At 37.7% G+C, this 23851-nt stretch overlaps 1 protein-coding gene across 2 annotated transcripts in view; it reads right to left on the bottom strand.

The window, feature by feature from the left end:
* The window catches only part of PEX7 (peroxisomal biogenesis factor 7), a 42307-nt gene that overhangs the window by 3097 nt on the left and 15359 nt on the right, over window positions 1-23851 (bottom strand). For both annotated transcript variants that reach the window (XM_027633941.1, XM_027633942.1), the window contains 4 exons: window positions 20098-20204; window positions 19569-19682; window positions 15304-15359; window positions 8005-8104 (listed from right to left, as the gene is read on the bottom strand). In XM_027633941.1, the coding sequence (XP_027489742.1) occupies window positions 8005-8104; window positions 15304-15359; window positions 19569-19682; window positions 20098-20204 (377 nt within the window). The remainder of the gene's footprint in view (window positions 1-8004; window positions 8105-15303; window positions 15360-19568; window positions 19683-20097; window positions 20205-23851) is intronic.

The raw sequence follows: 23851 nt of genomic DNA, 5'->3' as shown, positions 1-23851 counted from the left end.
AGAATTGTATAAACTGTCATATTCTTGTATTATCGACTATTTTGCATGGCATGTTTTGTATGCCATGCAATTTTCATTATCATGTATGAAAACTGAATTGGTCTTGTATCAAGCTATAGATTGTAATTCTACTATAGCAACTTTCAACTACCATAAATTACAGGGAAAAGGAAAATAACTATAGAGTTTAACTGTAAAACAAGAATATTTTATGTTACACTGATTGGTAAACTACATCAAGAAATAATGCAAATAGAAAAAGCATTCTAAACCTGGTAATTTTCATTGTAACTAAAGCTATTTGTGACAAAGGTAGCCTAATAAAATGACTTTTATTACTCATCTTTAATGCTTTTATTTTAGTAGTAAATTTGCAGTACTAGCATATACACTAAAGGTACTGTACGGTTATTACTGCAGAGTACATATCATGTCAATTTGTCTGCCAGTAGAGATGAGGACCACTGTATTTCTCTTCAAGTAAAGCCAAAAAGCAAGCACACAAATGAAAACCTGCAGTCATCACAGGAAGATGACTGCTTGACTAGAAAATCATAGTTTAACCCAACTAAAACAGCTATCCTGTATTTTATTGAAGTGTTTATCCTTGTCCCAGAGTATAACAATGTTTTCCACCAACTGATCTAATACGGACATCCATTCATATATCAGAGCCATTTCCATTCACTAACTGATTTAATCCCTCGACAGGCTCTCTGTTTTCTATTCATTGCAATCATCTTGCCTTGCAATAGACTTAGACCTTTTCCAGCATCCCAGGGCCATCCATTCAGTGTAGTGCAATTACCTGCATAACATTCTGCCTCTTTACTGCTCAGAAGCAAGAGAACAAGAGAAAACAAGAGAAAACTCCGAAGTTAGCTACTAACTTTTTTTAAAGTATTTGAAGGCATACTAAATCTCCATGCCCTAACCAAGATTAAATACATTCAAAATAACAACTAATAACTTAAAGAGTTCAGTTACGCCTTTATCAGAACAGGAACAAAGAACAGGTTTAATCAGAACAAAGTACAGCCCTCTCTAGATTAATATTTCCAGAACTAATGCAGCTTTCAGAGTGCTCATAATAAATTGTACAATAATACATAAACGTGCCTGAGAGTGATCCATTTCTCAGCTCTTCTCCATCCTATTTTCAAATAAAACTAATAAGACCTGTCTTTTTTTTTTTATTCTGTAGAAAAGACAATAGAAAACTTATTCAGTTCTTGACTTCCATTAATGTTGTGTTTCCCTTCCTCTTTTAGTTTCTCATGTTCTGTGTCTTCTCAAACAGAATTTAATGATCTATTTATATCATTATTATGTATTTTTGAGGGATCCTGAGCATCCTCTAAGCGAGTGGGATGGAGATTAAGGGGAGATAAAACAAGCTATTAGGTTTGCTACTCATCAAATTACTTTCACAGGTGAGCATTAAAACTGATTGGTCAAGTGCATAATGGATCATGCATGATCCACTAAATTCATTCAATACCTATTTTGTTCTAGAAAATCTGAACCACTGCTGTGGCTTGTTTGGTTAACACTTGCCAGAGTGAACTGCATATGATGTTAACCTTTACACAAGAGTGAAAGTGATGTGAGTTTGCAAATTATAACTTTTAATTTTTAATGTGCAGTAACACCAGTATTTTTTAATTTACTTCTGAATAAACACACCTTAATTTAATTATTATTTCCAGTAAAGACAGAATAAAACAAACCCTGGAAGAGAACTTCTTATAAAGATCTAGGTTCAAACTAGAGTTATCAGAAACAGATATCCCAAACACTGCATAAGAAATCCATTTCTTTCTTAAGGAGAAAGAAAATACTGCCTCCCACCCTTCCCAGTACTTCAGAATCAAAGTGCATTTTCCTCTCCATACACTTGCATGGATAAATTGCATTACAGAATTGTGATGCCTGACAGCAACCTTTCCAAACACCTTAGGAAGAGACTTTAGCTGCCAATGGCAAAAAGTGATCATTACTCATGAGTGGCTGGCTTTGACTTACACAGTGAAACTTTCAATTTTAACAGTTTGGGAAATACACACTATAGGCACCAGCAAGAAATGTCACCTTCTTTTAGTCTCTCCAACTCTGGAAGATGTTCAAATTGGTTTAACATTTGCAGCTGGTGAAATCTAGTATTTTCATGAAAAAATCCACTCTGAAATTAAGTAGGTTCTTTTTATCTCAAAGAATCACTAACTACATAACTTTAGTAGCATCTTGGGGAAGGACCATAAGGAGAGACTAAAATGAAGTACAGATAGTGTTATTATAGCAGTAGGACAGCCACAAGAGTTGGATGGAAGCTATCAGTTCCTTGCTAATTAAGTGTAAAAGATAAGAGCAAGTGATCGAAAGAAAAAAGCAGAGAAAGTCTGTTTTTCTGCACATTTCCACAAGATATAACTCCACTTTTGTATGGAACAATCAATATTTCTGGGCCTGCTGAGAGTGAACAATTAATTTAAATGAACGGCAAAATACACAGCCAAACAGCCTCACTAAAGACATCCTCTGCATTTATATTTGGCTATACCGGTTAAGCCAACTTCAGCAGCCCCTCCTGTCCATTCTCCTGCTTCGTGTGTTGGCACAACTAATGCAGCACACTGCAAAAGGTGCACAAAGAAAACAAGTAGCAGAACAAACCTGTACACCGAAACCTGACAGATGATCAAAAATTTCTCCATAAAGCTGGACGAATTTAGAACCACATATCAAGTTACCTTCAGGGCATGCAGCTCAAGTATATACATTTTGGCTACGACGTCCCTCCAACTAGTAAGAAATTACAGTTTTTAAAATTGTAGTGATGCATAATACCATCAGTACAGAAACGTTTCATGGGATCAACAGACCGATGCTACAAAGCAGGCACCTCTGCTCAGTTCTAACTACCTCTTAGCCAGGTGCAAGGAAGGAGCAGACTGTGGTTTGGCACCATGTGCTGGTGATACCCTGCAGTTTTAGGGAGAAGAAGCTGGAGGTTCAGGACAGCTGAATCACAAGGACAGTGTAACACAGAGCAGAAGAGTCATGGGTGCTCCACTGGTATTATCAATGTATCATACATAATATGTGGTATTCTGGATTGGACATCATGGTTTAACCCCAGCTGGCAATTAAGTACCACACAGCTGCTCACTCACCCCAACCCCACCAGGCGGAGGGGAGGAGAACTGGAAAAATAAGGAGGTGCAGCCAGACAGAGGACTAGAGAAAACAAGTTTCCTCCCAACCTAGGTTGACAGAAATAGCTATTTAGACAGACAGCTGTCTATTTGTAGTGTAATTATGATCCAAACACACACATTCACAGTAAAAATCGTAAGTGATCGCTATTTGTGCTGTGCGTAAGTTATTCTAAAACCCAGACTTCAACATGCATTCAGGTAACAAGATGATTTTGAACTACAGAACCGACATTTGGCTTACCCTCATTTGGTGCAGAACATTTTTAATTTCCTAAGGGAGCTAGCTCAGTATTGTATGTCATGAAGTCTTGTTCTGATTTGGCATGTCACAGATGTCTAACGTGCTTTTCACATATCAAGTGTTCTGAGCCACTACACCACTTGCCATCATGTCTGTTAAAAATCACGTATCCTTGCAACTTAGGAATGTCATTGTGTGCAACATAAAAATATAGAGAAATGGAAAGATTCCTCTCCTGTTCCCATTAGATATTTAATCCTATTCTCAGTAGAAGACAGAAAGCCTGACTCAATGGAAAGCATTAATTTGTACTTTCCATTGGTTGCTTTATAGAGTTCAGAACAGATGTGAGGTGTAGCTGAAAAAGGTTTTCAGACAAAATTCAGAGCTTCTGCATCTCTCACGTTTGTGTAAAGCAAAATACAGCTTTAGAATTATAACAGAAATGGCTGGGTATTTTTTCTGTCCATGATTTAAAGAAATTTGTGGTATATATGTATTTTTTATTCTTCATATACTTATTGAAATAATTTCAGAATCAAGACAAGAAGTGACTGTTCACAGGATCTGCACTTTTTATCTGTGTCATTAATGGATTGCCTAAAGACATTTAAAATTAATTAATGACTGCCGTATCACATTAACCTACAGCATAAGAAAAAGGCTGCTTTTAAATAAAGCTGCACAAACAATACCAAAAGAAGTCAGCTACAGCATATAAGCACAAATGTAAACACAGCAAAATCCCAGTAAGAGACAGGCTTAAAGGAGTATTACATTTTAATTCATCAGAACATTCAGAGATCACATACAGGGAAAGTAAGTATCAGGAGAGAAATAAGAAATCCAGTGAGCTACAGAGTACAACTCCACTATATGGTCTAGCATTAACAGCCCCAAGCGAGGAATAGTACATAGCTGATTACCAGTTTTATAATCCCTACATAACTGCCTATGCATATCTAGTGTGTATAGAAAGAAGCAAACTTTAATTGTTTCCCTTATCCTCAAACTTCGGAAAGAACTTACCTGGTTTAAAAAACTGCATACTCTTAAGGTGGCTGACAAGGTGAAGAGATTTGTTCAGTTCTTAATGCTACACACCATTACAAATTTAAAAGATTTTTGGTGCTTAGGGTCTTGTCACTGTTCTTGTGCGTGCCAAAGCTACTTTGGCTGAAAGGGGGAGTTGGGAGTATTTTCTCCTAGACAACCTGCCTGGCAAGCTCTCACATCAGCACTTGCAGTTTAACAGAGAAATACCCTGAATATCATGAGGATCATTTCTGTTAATGCTTTGCACTGTGAATTACACATCTTTCTATGCATCTGAAAGTTTGTTTGTTGTCTCAAATTGCTATGAACCTGACACTAACATTATGGTGGGGGGGGAAAACTAAACCAAGCAAAAGCTGATCTTTAAAATGCAAAGCTTTCAAAAAACACTCACTTTACATAGAGGCACACACTACAAAACAGATACTAGAATCTTTAATTTAGACCAAAGGAGTTTTCTGTTTCATCCAGCTATACTAATGGGTCCTTTCACAACCCATTCCTTATGACTAGATCTCTCTCCACACGTTGCCTCCCTTAGAAGATACTGTGCAAGAACCAGCCTGCCTGCATGTACCTTCTCTGTGCCTGAGGGTTCTGTTCAAAACTCAATCAGTTCCACAGGAATGTCTCATAATTCCTATGTTAGCTACTTAATCATAATATCTATTTTGAACATTTTTCCAATACAGCAGATAGTTTTTCCCTTGACATGCAAAAGATACTTCAAAAATGCTGAAGTTCATTGGGCAAAGCCAAATAAAACAATCTGTCTAGACAACAAAAATATCATTAAGAATGAAAACAAAGGTAAATTACCAGAATGATACTTAATTTGAGTATAAATGAATAGCTTGTCCATTACGAATAAAATACCCTGCATTCTCCCTGGATGCTCCTTCTCCTTCTCCCTGGAGGAGAGAAGCAGTTCAAATCTCAAGTCGTAACTCCTTATAAAGCATACATGAAAAATCACAAATCATGCAAATGCATGAATAAAAGAAACAATATAGCTCATTATCAGATTGATAAAGAGCAGACGTGAAGGCAACCTACGTATTGGGAACAGCAGCATAAAATTAAAGCAAATTATCTTTGTTGCATTGATGCAGAAGCCAGAGAAAAGGCTGCACGTGCTCATACTGGAAGCAACTATTCAGTAAGCATTCACAGAATCACAGAATGCTCTGGGCTGGAAAAGACTTAAAGATCATCTAGTTCCAACCCCCCTGACATTGGCAGAGACACCCTCCACAAGACCAGGTCACTCAAAGTCTCATCCAGCCTGGCCTTGAGCACTTCCATCCACAACTTCTTTGGGCAACCTATTCCAGTGTCTCACCATTCTCACAGTGAATAATTTCTTCCTTATACCTACCTCACCGTCTTTCAGTTTGAAGGCATTATATCTTGTCCTATAACTACATGCCCTTGTAAAAAGTCCCTCTCCAGCTCTCTTGGAGGACTCCTTTAAGTACTGGAAGGTTCTATAAGGCCTCCCCAGAGCCTTCTCTTCTCCAGGCTGAAGAACCCCAACCCTCTCAGCCTGTCTTCACAGGAGAGGTGCTTCAGCCCCTTGACCATCTTCATGGCCTTCTTCTAGACTCATTCCAACAGGCCCATGTCCTATTTTTGCTGCAAGCCCCAGAGTTGAACAGAGTACTCAAGGTGATGTCTCATTGGTCTTCCTTTAAAAATGAGGGTTAAGTTTCCCTTGTGTTCATTCTTTAACTTAGTGAGAGTTTAATTCTATCACAGGTTTTTAAACTTCTTTTAAAAACCAAAACATTTAGATTTTGCATTGCTGTGATATCCAACCCTCACAATAGATTAAATGAACTCAACAGAAAAAAACAGAAGAATATTAAAGCTGTTGCAAATGCCAAACTTCTGTCTGGAACGCACATTGGCATGCAGTAAATACAGATATGTACCCCAGATTTACAGATTCTGGGCATTAAGTCCAACACTGGAGTTGTAGAATTTCTGCATGGAAAAAAGGATACCTGAATGCACAAATGCCCTAATGTTGATAGGTATGCACACCATCATTTTCCTTTTTTTTCAACATATTAATGCATGTGCAGCAGTTTTCTTTAAATTCATTATCTCCCACAGTCAAGATGTAATCACATCCTCAATACAAAATAAAAAGAAAATCTTCTTGCCTCATCCAGATCCAATGCAAAACCCACATCAACTTCATAGAAAGCTGAACTGGGCTCAGCACATGCAGAGCTGTAGCACTGTGAGGCCCTAAGTGTACTAAGCTATGCTTGCTGCTCCCTCTGGACCCAATTCAGGTAGAATCATATCTATGCAGTCACTTGGGATGAAGTTTTAATTCCCAGCAAGTGGCCTTTAAGCATTCTTGCCCTGCATTAATAAAAAAAATAACCTGAACGTCGAGACCTTTTTTTCAGCCTCACAAATTCCCCTATGTGGTTCACAGTTTGGCCTCCTGAACAGTTACTGCAGCACCACTGAAGCAACAGAACTAAAGGAACAACCAACCAGGCAGAAAACTCATCAAGCCATCAGTTGGCTAGAATGGTTCCACATGCATTAAGCTAAGTATTTTGCCAAACTCATACCCTTCTCCTGTGTCCTTTTATCAGCAGAAATTACAGTGGTTTTATTTGCTTTGTCCAAACAGAATTTGAATGTGGATGTTATGCATCCACAAATGTAGATTTTTATCTGGGATAAAAAATTCATTTCACTCTGAATTTAAGAGGAATCTAGATGTAAGTAATATCTGTGGCACATTAAATAATGCATTAGTTACTGTTAACTGAGTTACAGTACTTTCTAGTGAAAACTAAAGGCTTTCTCATTTTAAAGCAAATAATTAACTTCAGGTTTTCTGAGTTTCTTGTCCAAAAAACCCAGTTCATACTACAAAGAAAAATCCTCTGCTTACAAAATAGAAATGACTGTAGCAACAGAAGGAGAGCAGAATCCTACCAGAACCTCTAGATAAATAAGTGCCACTGATAAAGGGTTCCACTCATTCACGTTAATAGCTAAGGAGGTTAGAATTTTAGAATTTCAGCCCCATATTAAGCCTCTTACAGTCCTCCAAACAGTATGACAAACCAGGTCTAGGCACCATGTGCAACACTACCGATGTTCAACCTGACAATCTAAATAGATGGAAGACAGCTCTGTATCTCAACTTTGCATTCTGGGCTCTTCTCTATTACTCTTCCTTCTGAAACAAAACTACTTCATTTTCCCTGAGCTCACCATGGCTTTCAGTTATCTGATTTTGCTATTTTGTCTGTCCTGCCCTCCTTTCCTACCCAATGCAAGTAACTGCTTTATAAATAAAAATGGACCTGAAATGATGTTTATTTAATAAGCAATCAGCCAGACTCACTTCCAGAAGCTTTCTGCAATCTGGTGACTTATTCAGGATATGAGTCCTGCAGTCCAGCCATATATTGTGGCTATAATAGGCAAAAAGTGAATTCATCCAGCTCTTACCTGACCACGGTTGTGAAGACTTAAATCCAGTCCACATGTAAATTCAGTATGATGCTCAACTGTTTCCAGCAAAGGATTAGGCTTGGAAAAGTCCCAGAATCTACAGAGAAAATAAAAGAGGAAAAGGGAAAGAGAGAGAGGAAAAAAAAAAAAAAACGAACAAACCACAATTAAAGTAATTGAAAGGCCATTTCAAAAATATAATGCAAGATATTGACAAATCTGTTGCTGCCAGGATATTTAAAAAAGCAAACTCATCCACTTAGGAAACATAACAAATCATATTCCTGCAAAGCCATCTGCTGATTTGCATAAATTAAACCCCACTAGGCAAAGCCATCTTTGTCTCCTGTTGCAGAAACTGAGATCAAAGTTGGCACTGAGGAGCAGTCTTTGGGACACTATTAAAGCAGAGTAAAAAAATTTAGGCTAAAATACTCATTATATTTCTTGAGGGATGGGGAATTTTATCCCTGAAAGACGTTAGCACAATTTATTATTTTTTCCTCAGTTTTTGGTATCATTAACTATAGGGTCTTTATTTAAATGAAAATGACACATTCATTTAGAGATCTCAGTCATTCACATTGTGTTCCCGTAAAACAGAATTTAATATTGTAATTTAATAACAAATTTGTACTACAGAGATCAGCTGCATTACACAGTTAATTCCACTAGTTCATATTTTAAAAAGCAATTTTTGTTTCAAGCCTTGGTTGATAAAAAATACTTAGAAAATAGACATCTGAGGTCCTCTACTTCTCCCAGCTACTGTTCCATTAGACACAATGTCCATGAATGCAATTAACAGCAAGGATAAGAGAGATGTAAGAGTGGATGGGACAATGTATAGGTAAAAGACAACTCAGTCGTTAAAGAAAAGGATTCAGAATAGAACTTTCAGATAATAAAACACTGACAATACCCCATATGATGGCACAAATCAAAGATTAGTTCCTCTTTCTTGTGTTGTATATACTGTTTTGAAAAGTCCATAGGCTGCACAGTACAGCATATTTTGAGGGCTGGCAGCTGTAATCAAATTTTCTGCAGTTCAAATTTTCACACGGGGGTCAATTATATGCTTTACTGCTTCTGTAACAATTACAGAGGTCTCTTTGCCTTGCTCTTATTGGGGAAAGCGAAAATACTGAACAAGAACAGCTGATTATCAGACTAAGTACACTGAAAGAACTGTAAGTTCAAAGCGATTCAGGTAAAACAGCAAACACTGGAGCCGGAAGGGTCAGTTTGTTTAATATGTAGATGTTATTTCCTTCATAAACAAGGAGACTGGTGTCAGCACAATGGCTTTGTCATAGCAACAACCCTCTTAATTTTTTCCTAGTACCTGAGATCTAAGATAAACAACTTATTTTCCAGGAGAGAGGAGCAAAAGACCACCTCAGCATTTTCATCCTCACACATTTGTTCCTAAGAAGGTAAGGAAACAAGTCTTGTTGTTTCTAAGCAATAGTGGTAGCCTTCCTTACCACACTAGCTCTCTACTAACTCTTGAAAGACAGATGCTTATAACTGAAAACTAAGATTAAAGGAGTTAACTTCAGAGCTACATGAATAAAAACTTAGAAAAGACTTTCTGATCGATTTTAAAAATAGTAGGACAACATGGTGTTTGTTCTATAAAGTCTTGTTGTAAAAGGCAGAAGCAGTTTAGAGTTTAAGAGTACTGCAATTCAGTTCAAGTACAACAGACTGACTGGGAGCTTTGATTTTTTTTAATATAAGAATAATTACTAGCTAAAACTCAAAAAAATGTTCAGTGTCAGGACTGAGAACCATTGATGACAAATTAACGATGGCTCTCATAACACCTTTGCAGTCCAAAGTGAGAAACACTGTCTATAGCACAGCTTCCAAAACCAGCATGGTGACAACAATATTATATTCACAGTAAATCTCCATCACACTCTGAAGACTGAAACAGCACTGCAGGTTTCCTAAGACACTGTTTACCCCAGCAGGATGGCTGTACAGGCATTCACAGCACAAGCTTTGCGAGTGCTTGCATTACTTGAATTGTGTCTACACAATCAGCAGTATGAACTCAAAAAGTGGGCCAGACAACCACATAAGATTTTAGGGTCCATTACAGGTCTGTACAGCCTGTACAATCACAGGTGTGTCACTTAGACAGAACTGCTATTTTTACCCATATCATGTACGTTATCACCAGAAGTCACAACTTCAGTCACATCTGCACTGACTGAAGATACCTCAAAACCTATATGAGTGCAGTTTCTTAAAACGTTTTTTACACTGGAATTGTTAAAAGTATACCTTTTCCCTCATTTTTTTACGTTTTTTATTTATTTTACATGTACTTCACATGCACTTAATAAGCTGCACGTATATTCCAAGTGGACTGCTTATTCTAAGCAAGGCATTATGTGAAGAGAAAAAGCCTGGATTTTGTACTTCATACCACCTGTTGCAGAATCATGAAGACCTGTACTCCCCTACCAAAATACTTTTAGAACCCAAACATTGTTTCTCCTACATATTTCCTGCCTTGTCCTCCTCCCCACTCTACCCTCACCTCCTGCCCCTGCGTCTTCACCACTAGCTGAGAAAAAAGGCAGCAATTATCATTTCAGGTTCCAGCGTCTGTACTAGGTAGTACCATGCATGTTGCTGCATGATGAGAAGCTAGCAGATTAGACAGGTGGTGAATTAATGCTACATCTCCTACCTTCCTTAAGGCAATACTTTGGATTATATCTTACTACGAGGATAATAAAGATAATTAACTGAAGTGAAAACCAGTTTTCTTTATGAGCAGCCTTATTCCATAAGATCTGTGATCAAAGTTACTGAACTTGTACATGGTGATGAAGAGCTGGAGACAGTGGTTTACCTTAAAGTGTGTTGCAGAGATGATGTCCAGCATAGTACAATTTTTAACAAAAGCTGCCTTTTTGCCTTAGGGGCAAGCTTCTGTAAATACAATTCAAGATCTGGTCTGATACCAGCTTAATGAAGCCCTATAATTTATCAGATCTTCTGTGTAGATTTTGGTAAGCACTGTCTGTGCCTAATGTCCAAAAACACAAAACAGTTATTCCAGTAAAAGATGACACTGATGTTCTTCCAAACTGAATTTTGATAGAGATAATGTTTAAGAATATGCATGCAGACCTAAAGAAGTCCTGGAAATGTTACAGTACTTTGTGCATTTCCTGGCATTTTAATGATTCGTTTGTGTTAAATCTGCTCTTTAATTGACCTACATTTTTTCTGAACTCTTCCAAAGAGTAAGGAAATTGCACAGAAAAAAATTGTCTCAACAAAGCATTTACTGGAGAGGGGTTAAATTCAAACCATTATACCCAAGTATGTAAAAACTTTTTCTTAGCTCCCAATATGAAGCTGGCATGTTAACTAGGTTTCTTTTCAGTAGCTTGACTACAGTGCACAGATGCAATCATTATACTGTTTGCAAAGGACAAAGCTAAGCATTGTTAACTTTGCTTTCAAGCTACTATTTTTTGCTTTTAGATATCCAGCTGTGATGATGTGCCAAACTAGCTGTTCTACCTGAAACAAACAAAACCCCTGCCTCTTACACGGTAGTTTGGTAATCTGATCTAAGATGTGCTGTTGTCTGGTCAAACTATAAAGCTTCAGTAACATTTAATATTATAGAGCTTCCATAGTAGGCTATGCTATATCCAGTTATCTACTGTAAGTTAATGCTTGCAGATAATTCTGAACTTCAAACAGAAACATTAAAGAATATAAATGAGCAATCGCATAACTAAACTGCTATTAAAAGAACACTGAAATGAATCTGTTTCTAAAGGACTGCCACACCATGCTGTTCTATGAATTGCTATCAAATGGAACTAAAAAGTTACAGCCCTTCAGTAGGTTCAACAAGATCCAGAATTAATGCCACGTACTGGAATCCCTACTTCTCTTCTGTCTTTTATATATTTATCAAGGATTTTTATTCTTAAATTTAAATGTATTTATATGTGTGCATATACTCATCTCCACACACCTACACGTGTGTGGTGTATATGCATGTGCATACATGGCAGGATGTGGGCACGTATATGCATGTAGAGTGTATGGTGCATCCAGTCAAACTCTGAACATTCCTAAGTAAACTCTACTTCTTACAGTAAGTTACATTCTTTTCTGTAAATGACAGTACAGGATATGTGATAGAGGTACAATATACTCTTTAAAAGAGATGTTCCCAAAGTCTTATGGTAACAAGTTTCCTCCATTATGCAGAATAGTTCGCTTGTGACACCTTTTTCCAAAGACTTTCACCTGGCCTTCTCTGTTGTTTGTTCACTTATACCAAACCCAACAACTAATAGTTTTAGAAAACTGTTAAAAATCTTTATTTCATCTCTTCAACCCTGTCCTTTCTCCCTAGTCACAACAAGTAATTATTTGGACAGAAAAATAATGCCTAGAGTGAATTTTGTGAAGAGGTCCTCAAGTTCTGCATTTACAGACACACTATTATGTGAGCTAGGAGCTCTCTGTCTTTACTGACAGTTTCCACATATGAAAATGTCAGAGCTAAATTGCACTAGGTTTCAGTACCACATGAATTGCATTAGAACCAAACCTGAAGGACATACAGTTGCTGTCAAAAACAGGAAGAGCATGACAACACAATCAAGTCACTTCAACACATCAGCATGCTGATTATTTGTCTTATTGCTCAGACAAGGCCACTGGAAGAAATCAATAACCACTTTTCATCTTAGTCCTAGAAGTCTTTTGAGAAACAATACACTGCAAACCAGCTGGCAGAGCATCAGTAAAGCATGTTAAGTAAGATCGCATAAATAATCTTCCACAGACCACTAGTCTATGAGAAATGCATTTGAAACACAAACAAAATTAAGCACTTTATATAAGACAGAATGTGGGTACAGCGGTCTAGAAAGTTATATGCATATGTACATAACAGTACTTACACTGTCAGGCCCCTAGCAGCAACTACATGCCAGTGGGTATCACTGGTAAGGGACTACCTTACTACAGTAAGCAAAATAATAACAATTAACATAAAGAAATGTTCTCAAGCACTTAAGTCCTTTAGTGAAAAAATGGCATGCCTGTGGGGGACAGGTGTATTATATAATCTCACCAACCAGTTTTAATTACAACAAAAAGGCATAATTTTTGAAAGGAACAAGCCCATGTAGGGACCGAAAATTTAAGGGACTAACTGGACTGGGAAACAGACAGATTTGCCATTATCACCACCTTGCCTTCCTTGCCTCTCTTTCTTGAGGACTTTTTATTCATTGCAGCACTCCAATTCTGTGAGTGGTTCCACCATCTATTTATAGTCCCTAAGAGGCCATACCTCTGCTGCCACACATGGACTTCTAATTCCCCATTTCTCTCCTTTGCTGTACTCAGGTGTCAGGTCACTTTCACAGGTCACAAAATACAAAACGCAAAATCCTCTCTGATCCTCATGGTTTCATTCTCTTCAGATTATAGTCACTCTGCCCTGAGTGTCATTTAAAACACTCCTCAATAAGTTAGCAAGCCTGTTGGCAAAGATGCTCCTACCCTATATTATCAGACGAATCTTGTGTCTGCCTCACAGTGCCCCATCGCTTAAAAAGGACTTTGTGGTTGTAAAAGACTAAGCCCTGCTCGTGACACCAGGTATGCAGCCAAGTGTTGACTTGATGCAGATGTCTTTTCCTCTCTGAATCTTTCTCCTTCACTGTCGGGATCAAGGAAAACACCACCTGAGCTCCCAGTGCCATGTAGCCACACTTGATATATTCATGATCACCTCTTTCAGTAATATAAAAACCGTAAGTGAGAAAAGGAAGCGTTCTGAATCTGAACAAACCTTAGCAGTTTCTCCACAGCCTCCTGGACCTCAACCCAAGGGAGGCAACAAAACCATCCAAGATAGCAAAGTGTATTAGCAGACAGATACCTAGAGAGGGAATGCAACAGGAGGCAGTCTCCAGTGATAATGCACATTTTTCTTTTGGTGCAGACACTTGATTCAGGCTCAGTTGATTCTGATACCTTCCCTGACTGAGCTTGATGTTGCTCATCCACTTCCAGGGCACTAAATCCCTTCTGTAGCTCCAACGTGTGTTGCCAGATGTCTCAGATTTCCAGCTTTTCTCATCAAGAGAATCTTTACCCTTATTCTCTACTGCTGGAAACATAGTCTCTAACTGTGTCTCCTCCTTCCTTGGACTGTGGGATTTGGACTCTCACCTCTCAGGGATATCTGTAAAGACCTGTCAATCTTGCATTCACGATCCTTGATGGTGTACAGACTGCTCATCTCCTCCTGCAACTCCTTCCCCTCAGTACCTCAAAGAGAATACATCTTTTACAGGTGACACCACCATCACCCTCAGCCTCAGGAAGAGGCATCAGGCATTCCCTGCAGCCAAGACCTAGAAGGCAACATCCTCTTTAGTGCTACTGAGGTTGCCAAGGACAGCTGCTCCAGTAACTATGTCCCTGTGAAATGTCACCATTGTCACTGTGCAATGTCCAGCAGTGCCTCACCATCTATAGCAGAGCCCCTTTGCACCCCTGCATGCTTCTGTTAGCTGCATTCTGGGAGCTGGGAGCTTCAAAGAAAACAGTGTTCCAGTTCTTCCAGTAGAACTTTCGAAAATAAACAGAATTCCTACAATGCTTACAAGGCTAACTTCATGATGTAACTTTATATATGGCACAAGACTGTATAGATTTATGATTTAGAAACATGTACAAGCACTGAGATTTAGCAAGTTTTCCCTCCGGAAATAGAACCTTTCTATGTCTTGTGTCAGACCACTCAGAACACAACCAGAAGTGACATCAATTGCTATGATTTGGACAAGTGGGATAACTTTGCAATCATTTTTGGAGGCAAGAGGGCTTCTCCCATTTCTAAACGGGAGTCCATGTTAGAAATATACATTTAGTCCATGTTAGAAAATTAAAATATAGATCAAAGAATGTGACTGAGATATTCAGGAATGTACTTCACAGTTTATTGACTTATGACAGTGTGTATCTTAGAGAAATCCCACTATCATATTACACTTCTTTACATCTTTTAATCAGCTTTAAAATTCTCAGCAGTATCAGATATACTGGGCAGCCAGGGGAACTCGCAGAAGTTCCAGTGCATTTTCAACATAGTTTATGAAACACCTGATGGCAACATTAACTGCACTTCAGTATGTCCTCTCTAGAACTGTTTTCTATCGCAAGCCACATTAAAATAGATTATCTTTCTATTTTTATCCAATTAAAAATAAAGTACTGTACCTTACAGTAAAATCATAGGAGCAAGAGGCCAATAAGGTTGCATGGAAGGGTGAAAACTGCAAGAAAACAAATCAACTTTTAAAGTAAAAACATTGTGAATATATACAGACTTACTATAAGTAGAAAGTTATCAAAGTTCAACTGTATAAATGGTCTTGGTAGGTATCACATCATGCTGCAACAAAACAGACTACATCAACAAACTTCTCTACCATGCTTCTAATGACAAGAAACCATAGAATCGTAGAATTAATAATCACAAGGAATGCTCTGTGGGATCCTGGTTTGTTTTGATTTCATTACAGCTGTGCCAAACAACCCTGCCGTAAATTTAAGAAGTTCTAGAACAGTCATATAAACAGTTACTAAATTCTGCTTTTGGTTGAGCATCATCTCATTATATAAATCAAGTTTCAAAACAGCTATGTGACCAGTTAATTATTAGAGAGACAAAATCCTGTGCCCTACTGCAGAGAACATAAGATAGATTATTGTCATCAATTCTATATCCTAAAATTTTGAAATTGTTATAGAAATGGGAAAATTGGAGATGAGTGGAAAAACTGAAGGCAGTGTAACGTCACTTCATGATTTCCCTCTCTTCTACAGGACACACCCTTTGACAGACTCCTGCACACTGGTCTAAGAACAGCAGCAATAAGGATGCAGTTATGCAAAAATTTTTCACTTCAGCTCCCCCTTTTTACTAACTCTCAGTTTCCAACTATTTTAAGGTCTGTATTTCTCAACAGGAAATACACGAGCCACTGACATAACTTGAGTTTGAAATGCAGGTCCTCCACATCATGGATCATAGGTAAGTCTACATGCAAGACTTCTAATATTATTCATAGCAACTACAAAGTCAAAAGTTAAGTCTGGGCTATTGCCACAACTGCCCAAGTTGCCAAGAAAGCAGTGTATGTTAATGGCTGCTGAACTCTGCTGAAATTCCCTTTACTGTAGCAGAACTGAGGGATGTGCATGATTGAACTTTAACCTCCATTTTTCTGAAGGAAAAAAAAATCAAAACAAAACATCTTTTTCTTCTGCACCTAACAAAAACGAATAATAAAGGGGAAGAAGTGTGATGGGCAACAAAAACCAACGGTACACTTTTCATAAACCCCCTTTGCCTCTTTGTCCGCATAGTTTCAGATGAAGTAAAAACATCTTGTCAAAGTTTTGTCATTAACCTTAAGTACCCTAGAAGCTTATCTAAGATGCCAAATACGTAGCAGAGCACTACACGCATAAGTTGAAAGAATATGCATAATTTCTTTCTGCTACAAGAGAAGATAGTATTTTAAAATTCTGTTCCATTTAACTGTGATACTGCAATTTTATCATCTGAACAGTTGTATACAGACAGAAGATGCCAGCATATCATCCATCCTGACCTTGAACAGATCATTTATCCAAATATCTTTTTAGGTAAACTCAAAAACCATAACTAGGTGTCAGTGTAAGATACTGAAGATGTGAGAGTCAAATGCGCCAATATCAATGTCTCCTGAAAAGGGCTCCAAATGATGTCAGTGTCCAGATAAGGCCCTGTACTGCAATGAAAGACTACAAGAAATCTGCAGGAATCCCAACAGTATCATGTTGGGTACATTTCCTTGCCAGCCTCAGATCTGAAAACCCCTGAACAAGTGAACAGAACACAAAAGACAGACAACTGAAGAGTCTGATTTCATGGTTGGTTTAAGCTAATTTAAGAGTTCACTGCTGCCAAGACTCGTGGCTTCCATTTTCCTTTCCACTTCGGGCTGTGCGCTCCTGCCCTCCTCCTTTGTGTCAAGGCTTGCAATTTGTGTGGTTGAGCAATAAATTGAGACAGCTTAGTGATGCAGACAGAACCTAGTCACTTTTAGGGAGAGGATTTTCAGTCAGAGCCATCAGATGAGCCAGCCTGCTGCACAGCTTTATAATTGCTAGTGTCAGCACAATGTAGGGGAAGGGATATCAGTAGGGAGAGCTGCCTCTATTTAGGCAGTATCCAGGTCTCTCTCTGCACCACCTCTAAGTGCTGGCCCACATTCTCATATGTTATGTCCAGAAGGACCATGTCTACCTTGAAATGGAAGCAATGAAAGCCTCCTAAGATGGAACAGAAGTCATGTACTCTCACATACCTCTCTGCTGCACATGGATGCATGTTCAGCCTCTCCACTACTGCCTTAAAATCACTTGGTGGCTTAGATCTCAGAGGCTGGTGCAAAGAAAGATCTACTGGTGACCAACTTTTAATAACAATTTCAAGCCATTTTAAGAAAACAAGGTGCATGATGGGCCATAAAAGGGAATAAGATAGTGTAAGAATATATAAGATCCCCTACCTCGTGAGGTTGACAATCTTTGAGCCCAGTGCTCAATGTTTACATGGCATTTTCAGTATTTTAGTTTATACCAGTTACCTCTGGTCCTGTCACCAAATACCACTGGGAACAGTCAGGTTTTGTCTTCTCTATTTCCCCCAATCATTCATATACAGCGGTAAGATTCTCCTAAGCCTTGCCTTCTTCACACTAAAAAAATCTCAGCTCTCTCAGCTTTTCCTGGTAGGACAGAGGTTTCAGTCTCTTAATTTTCTTTACAGCCCTTTGCTGAATTTACTCCAGCATGTCTATGTCACTCTCCCTTTTACTGTGAATCCCAAAACTAGACCCAGCACTCCATACATAGTCTCACTGGTGTGGTGAGTAGCAGGGAAGGATCACTTCCCCCAACCTGCTGGCAGTACTCTTCCTAATGCAGCCCAGGATGAAAGAAAGCAGAAAAATTCGAGGTGCTATCCCTGTCTAGCTCTTCCAGTATCTATTTATCAACTAGTTGCTATCCATGAACCTGATGACACTGCCTGCCTATGCAGCCTCTTGTGCAGAGAGCTAATTCAACAAGTCTACTGCCTGATGTGTAAGAGAAGTACTCCCATGTGTTTGTAAACACATTTCCAAAGTTTCATTGTTTCCTTTAGGTTAGGGTGAATAACAATTCTGCATTCAATTTCTCCATTTTATCATGAAGACAATGTGCTGTGAATCCCTTAGTGGCAGAGCTGTTTTTAAAAGATGCCACTAACTGTCAAGAGAGTAAGAATATGACAGTCTGTATTGATTCATTTGTCTTAATGGCTGTGAAACTGGAGTTGCAAAATTATCTTGTTTAAAAAACGAGAAGAAATAAACAAACTCAAACAGCACTGCTAACTGTTCTTCTGCTATGAAGAACCTTTCACAGAACCAGACAAGAGTGTGGTCATGCAGGCATTAAATTAGAAAAAAAGACTGAGCATCAACCACCAGTTGGGATAGCAGGCTGTGGTAGCCGGGATAAGGAGAGGCAGGAGCTTCTCAGGTTGTCTGACCACGAACAGGATTTGTGATACAGAATGACTACCTGTGTCATATCCTTTTCTGACAAATTACAAACTAAGCACAGTAACTTCTAAGTTCTTAGAAACATATTAAAGATTTCAAGGCCATGTGAAATAATATACTGACTCAGGATCATTTCCAGTTCAGACTTCCTAGAAAATGCTAATACCTGTTTCAGAAAGGCTTTAAAAGAATCAGGTATTATCTCCCTTTTCATGAGACTTTGATATTGGTGCATTTGACTCTCACATTCTTAGTTGATTTCAGTATCTTACACAGAAACATAGGTATAGTTTTTGAGTTTACCTAAAAAGATATTTGGATACATATTTTCATATAATATTAAAAAAAGCCATTGTGCATCAGAACAAATTCCTGTTGGTGGGTGATCTAGTAGAACACAGATCCAATATAGTCATCTGTAGCCTTTCATGCTAGAGTCTCAAAATCTCTTACTAATATTTTCTTTGTATACAGAAAAATATGTATTCAGAACAAGTTCTACACTGTCTTCTGTGAATATTGACCCTCTGTGTGGAAAGACAAAGGCACAGCATCATTTAAAAATGAGAAAGGGAAAGTATTTTCTCTGTCTCCAATTTCTCATATAACTTAGCTGAAGTAAACCTCCTAGCCCTCTCTCAAGCTCTCTAACACTCCTTGTGGAAATGACTTTGAAGATGTCATTTACTTTGAAATCCCAGCAATCTCCTAAACATCATAATGTTTTACAGTGCTAAACTGAAAGTTTTCAAGAACAGTCACTGTAACATCTAAAATCCTGGGTTTTTTCCTAGTTATTAGATAATATAAAATATCACTGCTTTCCAGAAAAATTTTGTTAACAATTCAGTGATGGTCAATTGGAAATAAAATACAACTTACTTTTACTCTTCTGATAGCATAGGTATGACCCAGCAAGACGAACACTGGTTGCCGGATGTTCCGCAAATCCCAGCCTTTTAAGCTACAGTCAACTGCACCAGTTACCAGCAAGTTCTGATGATTTGATAAAACACAGATATACCAGGACAATTTAATTACTAGATGGCAGTGATGCATATGTTGGCTACAAAAGTTAGATAAATCAAACAATACAGATGAATAAATCACATTTATGATAAATGAGGTCAGGTCTCCAGTGTGTACATTAAAGACCACAGAGAAATACAACCTGTTTCTCCACTACAGGCTATTCTGTCCACTATATGAAAGAATAAGCAAAATCTCTGACCTACTTGGGCTGTCTATCCATTAGAACAAAGCTCTTCTGGAGATGTAATAGTGAATGAGAGCAACAAAGCACCTAGACATATTTTTATAAAGAGAAGATGTAATACTGTTGCAGCAGAAACACCTGCTATTTAATGAGACTGGTTCAATTAGGAAAACAGTGGGATGAACAGTTTTATACCTCATCATATTTGCACCAGTCACAGCTCAAGATCTCAGCCTGGTGGGCCGGTATCACAAGTTTGACTCCTGGGGCTTTCACATCCCAAATTCTTAAAGTCTGATCACCTGAAATATAGAGAAATCGATTCAATGTTGTTGCATCAGTTAAGGGATACAGTTAATCCACTAGTACTTAGTAGACAACTATTTCTTAGCTGCATGAAATACAAATGACTATATGCAGACACTCATGCCAAATAAAGCAAGTACATTACAGACACAGAAGTCAGAGTGATGCAAAAAAAGGTATCCGAACTTACTGCTCTCTTTCATTAGAAAAAAACACCACAACTTCACTTTATTACTAACACTTCCATTATTTTTGAAACTCTGGTTTGATTAAAAGAAGATGTGTTAAAATACTTGAGTAACATTTAATCAAACTAGGAGCTTAAGGTCCATTTAGAAATGGACTTAAAATATCAGAATCACAGAAAAAACTTTACTTGCAAGTCAGCTGAGAAGTACCACCTAGTCACATGCTTTTGGCACAAAGAAAAGTGAACTGTATCTGAAATATCAAGATTCTTTCAATAAAAGGAAAATTCAAGATGTATCACCTGTACTTGTCATGTACAAAGCCTGCAGTTACTCTCATTTATTGAAATATTGGAAAATAAAGTCATTCTGCTGTAACTATTACAGATATGAAAGGCAACATATGCTTTAACCTTGGAGCACATACACACACCTGCATACACACATACAGGTCTTCAGAGAGCAATGAAGGGAGTCCAGCTTAACTTAAGAGCTATGAGTCATCTGAGCCTCTCTCTTTACCTTCAGCCACAAATTGTCTTCTACCCCTAAAGATCTTTAGAATTCTTATAAATTTGGTTCCTAATGATTGTAAAGACATAGAAAGCTGCATCAGCTGACAAGACAACTATCCTTTTCAATTTTTTAAATTGGGGTTCTCTCCTTAGCCCTGAATATTTAGCTTTGTATCAGCAAAAATGGATTTTCTAGCTCATTAGTTTACAGAGAGACAAAATTAATTAGAACTGATGATTATGCCTATGTTTATTTAAGAGAGAAATTATATCACTGAAGGCTGTATCCAAACACCTGTGATTTCTACAGGAACCATGTATCAATATTACTTAAATTAAAAAAACCCACTGTTTTACCTTGCTACTGAGGAAATTATTGGTATTTCCTTATTGGAAACAATTCTGGAAATTTTCAAATTTATTATGATCAATAATTAATATTTTCATGCTGTTTAGATCCAAGCATTTTGGTCACTGGCCTTAGAATATACAGCTGGGCACAAAAAATCATAGTTCTTTTCAAAAAATCATCCCTAGAACCACAACAGTAATATATCTATTGCCTGAACTACCAGGCCCTGCAGACTTCACAAAACCACATAAAACATTTGGAAAGTTCGAAAAAAAAAAACCTGAGGTGGAAAGAGCTTGGTTCACTGCATGTCACAAGACTGGCCTGACTGTTGTACTACACAGATCACGGGGAGCTTTGCTCTGCTGGTTGGTTGGCTTGTCCTCAGATCTCATGACTGTGAGAGATACTACACCATTGGTGGATAAATTCCCTGTCTGCAAGGTGGGAACAACATGTAATTTCTCACTGTTTTCATTGCCCTTGCCTACTGTCAGGAGGAAGACTGCAGCTCAGGACATGTACAGCACTCCTGACAGTGACATCCTGCAGTCAGCTGAAGCCTCAAACATCACTACAGTGCTTACAAAAACAGGGCAACATATGGAGGGGAAGAAACATGGACAGCAGGATCTTGGCAAAAAAAGGTAGCATGCCCATCCACTCACCATTAGTCTTGCTAATCTGCTTGCCTGCAGAAGACAGATTTCAGTTTGAGTCTTAAGTCTTTCTGAGATATTATTATGGGCTTCTTAAAAAGCTTTTATTTTAATTTCATCAGATAACATATATTTGAAGGGGAAACACATATTTCACTGCAGACAGGATCATTTTTTCCAAGCAAATAAATATATAAATCCAGGTGAACTAGAATGAACTGCCACAGAGTTGCAGCATTATGAGGGCCAAAAACATTTGAAAAAGTAAGCTACTCAGCCAATAACAATTTTGACACTAAATATACAATTGTCCCAATTATTTCTTTTTTAACAGAAAATGCTGATGCATGAGAAAAATAAAAAAGAGAGTTATTTTCCTTTTTTTAAACTTTCTTTGAAAATGTTAGACTTAGCTGTTATTAATTCTGACTGGCACTATCTGGGAAATGTTTTTAATGGAGTAACACAACATGCAAGTGAACCTTTTTGTGAATGGAAAAGAATGAATTAAAGCCAAAGGCAAATCCAAATTTTCCTTTTAAGTGGAAACATCAGATTAATTTAAAAAAACCCTAACACTAACAAACTTTTTTTTTACCACAAACATATTTCCATTACCTCACTATATATATATATATATTTTTACATTTAATTTCAACAAAAGCTGCTCTTAAAAATTTTGCCATTTCCACATTTCCATGATTCCTTCAAATCTGGATTACTAAGAATGCATTTCTTCCATATGGTAAAGCAAAAGTAGAATACTAATAACAGAAAGTGCAAGTAAAGCACACCTAGTACAATCATATTCACTAACAGCCACTTCCAGTTCACATTCAAAGTAAGCAACCACAAAAGTAGCCAACATTTCCCCCACAAAATATTTCTATTTTTGTAATAAGCAATTTCACTATGGCAACAGATTTTTGCTGGTCTGTTAGATAATTATGATTCCAGAATTGTTTGTCTATTGTACAGGCTTCTTTCTTTCTAATGAATATTTGTGAAATCTTGGATGAATCAATAAAACTACACAATATACACTCATCTATTCAAAATTTTCCAAAGAGATGCTAATCTACAAGTATATCATCCTTATACATAGGATAAAGACTGCTAATGTGAATGACAATGTATAATAGTGAAAAGATAAAAGTTTATTTCAGATTTAAATTTTATGTAGGTTTTATACCAGCTTTTTTACTCACAGATATATTTTACCCAAATCCATAAATCACCATCTCCTAAGTCCTGTGAGAACAATCAGCTAAGCAGTCATTGCAAGACAGTGGAAGTACAATATTAACTATAAAAAATAGCTAGGTATTTGGGAGGTTAGAAAAACCCCAAGAAACTTTAAACACTATCTGAATGGAAAAAGGATTCTAACTAGGACAGGTACAATGTTTTTGAGGAACTAAAGTACTGGTAGCTCAAAGTTTTACTTAAAAAAAAATGAATCTGGGTTTTGGGTTGGTTTGGGGGGTTCTGTGTTCTGAAGCAAGAAATCTGATCTTCTTACACTGTTCTCTCATCAAGGAAAAAAACTACCAACAAATAATATATCTTTAATTTACTGTAGGAAAACAATAATATAACTTTAATTTACTGTAGGAAAACAATTTAGCATAAAGGATACAAGTACTGGCATATATTGTTTGGGTTGAAGGGGACCTTAAAGACCATCTAGTTCCAACCCCCCCTGCCATGAGCAGGGAAGCCTTTCACTAGATGAGGTTGATCAGAGTCCCATCCAACTTGGCCTTGAACACCTCCAGGGATGGGGCATCCACAACTTCTCTGGGCAACCTGTGTCAGTGCCTCACCATCCTCACAGGAAAGAACTTCCTTCTAACATCCAATCTAAACCTACTCGCAGTTTGAAGCTAGTACCCTTTGTCCTGTCACTACGTGCCCCTGTAAAAAACC

This window comes from Corapipo altera, unplaced genomic scaffold (genome assembly GCF_003945725.1).
Source record: "Corapipo altera isolate COAL_440 unplaced genomic scaffold, ASM394572v1 2b, whole genome shotgun sequence".
NCBI classification, from domain to species: domain Eukaryota; kingdom Metazoa; phylum Chordata; class Aves; order Passeriformes; family Pipridae; genus Corapipo; species Corapipo altera.
The sequence above is the reverse complement of the archived record's forward strand: the minus strand, read 5'-3'. Positions and strand labels throughout refer to the sequence as shown.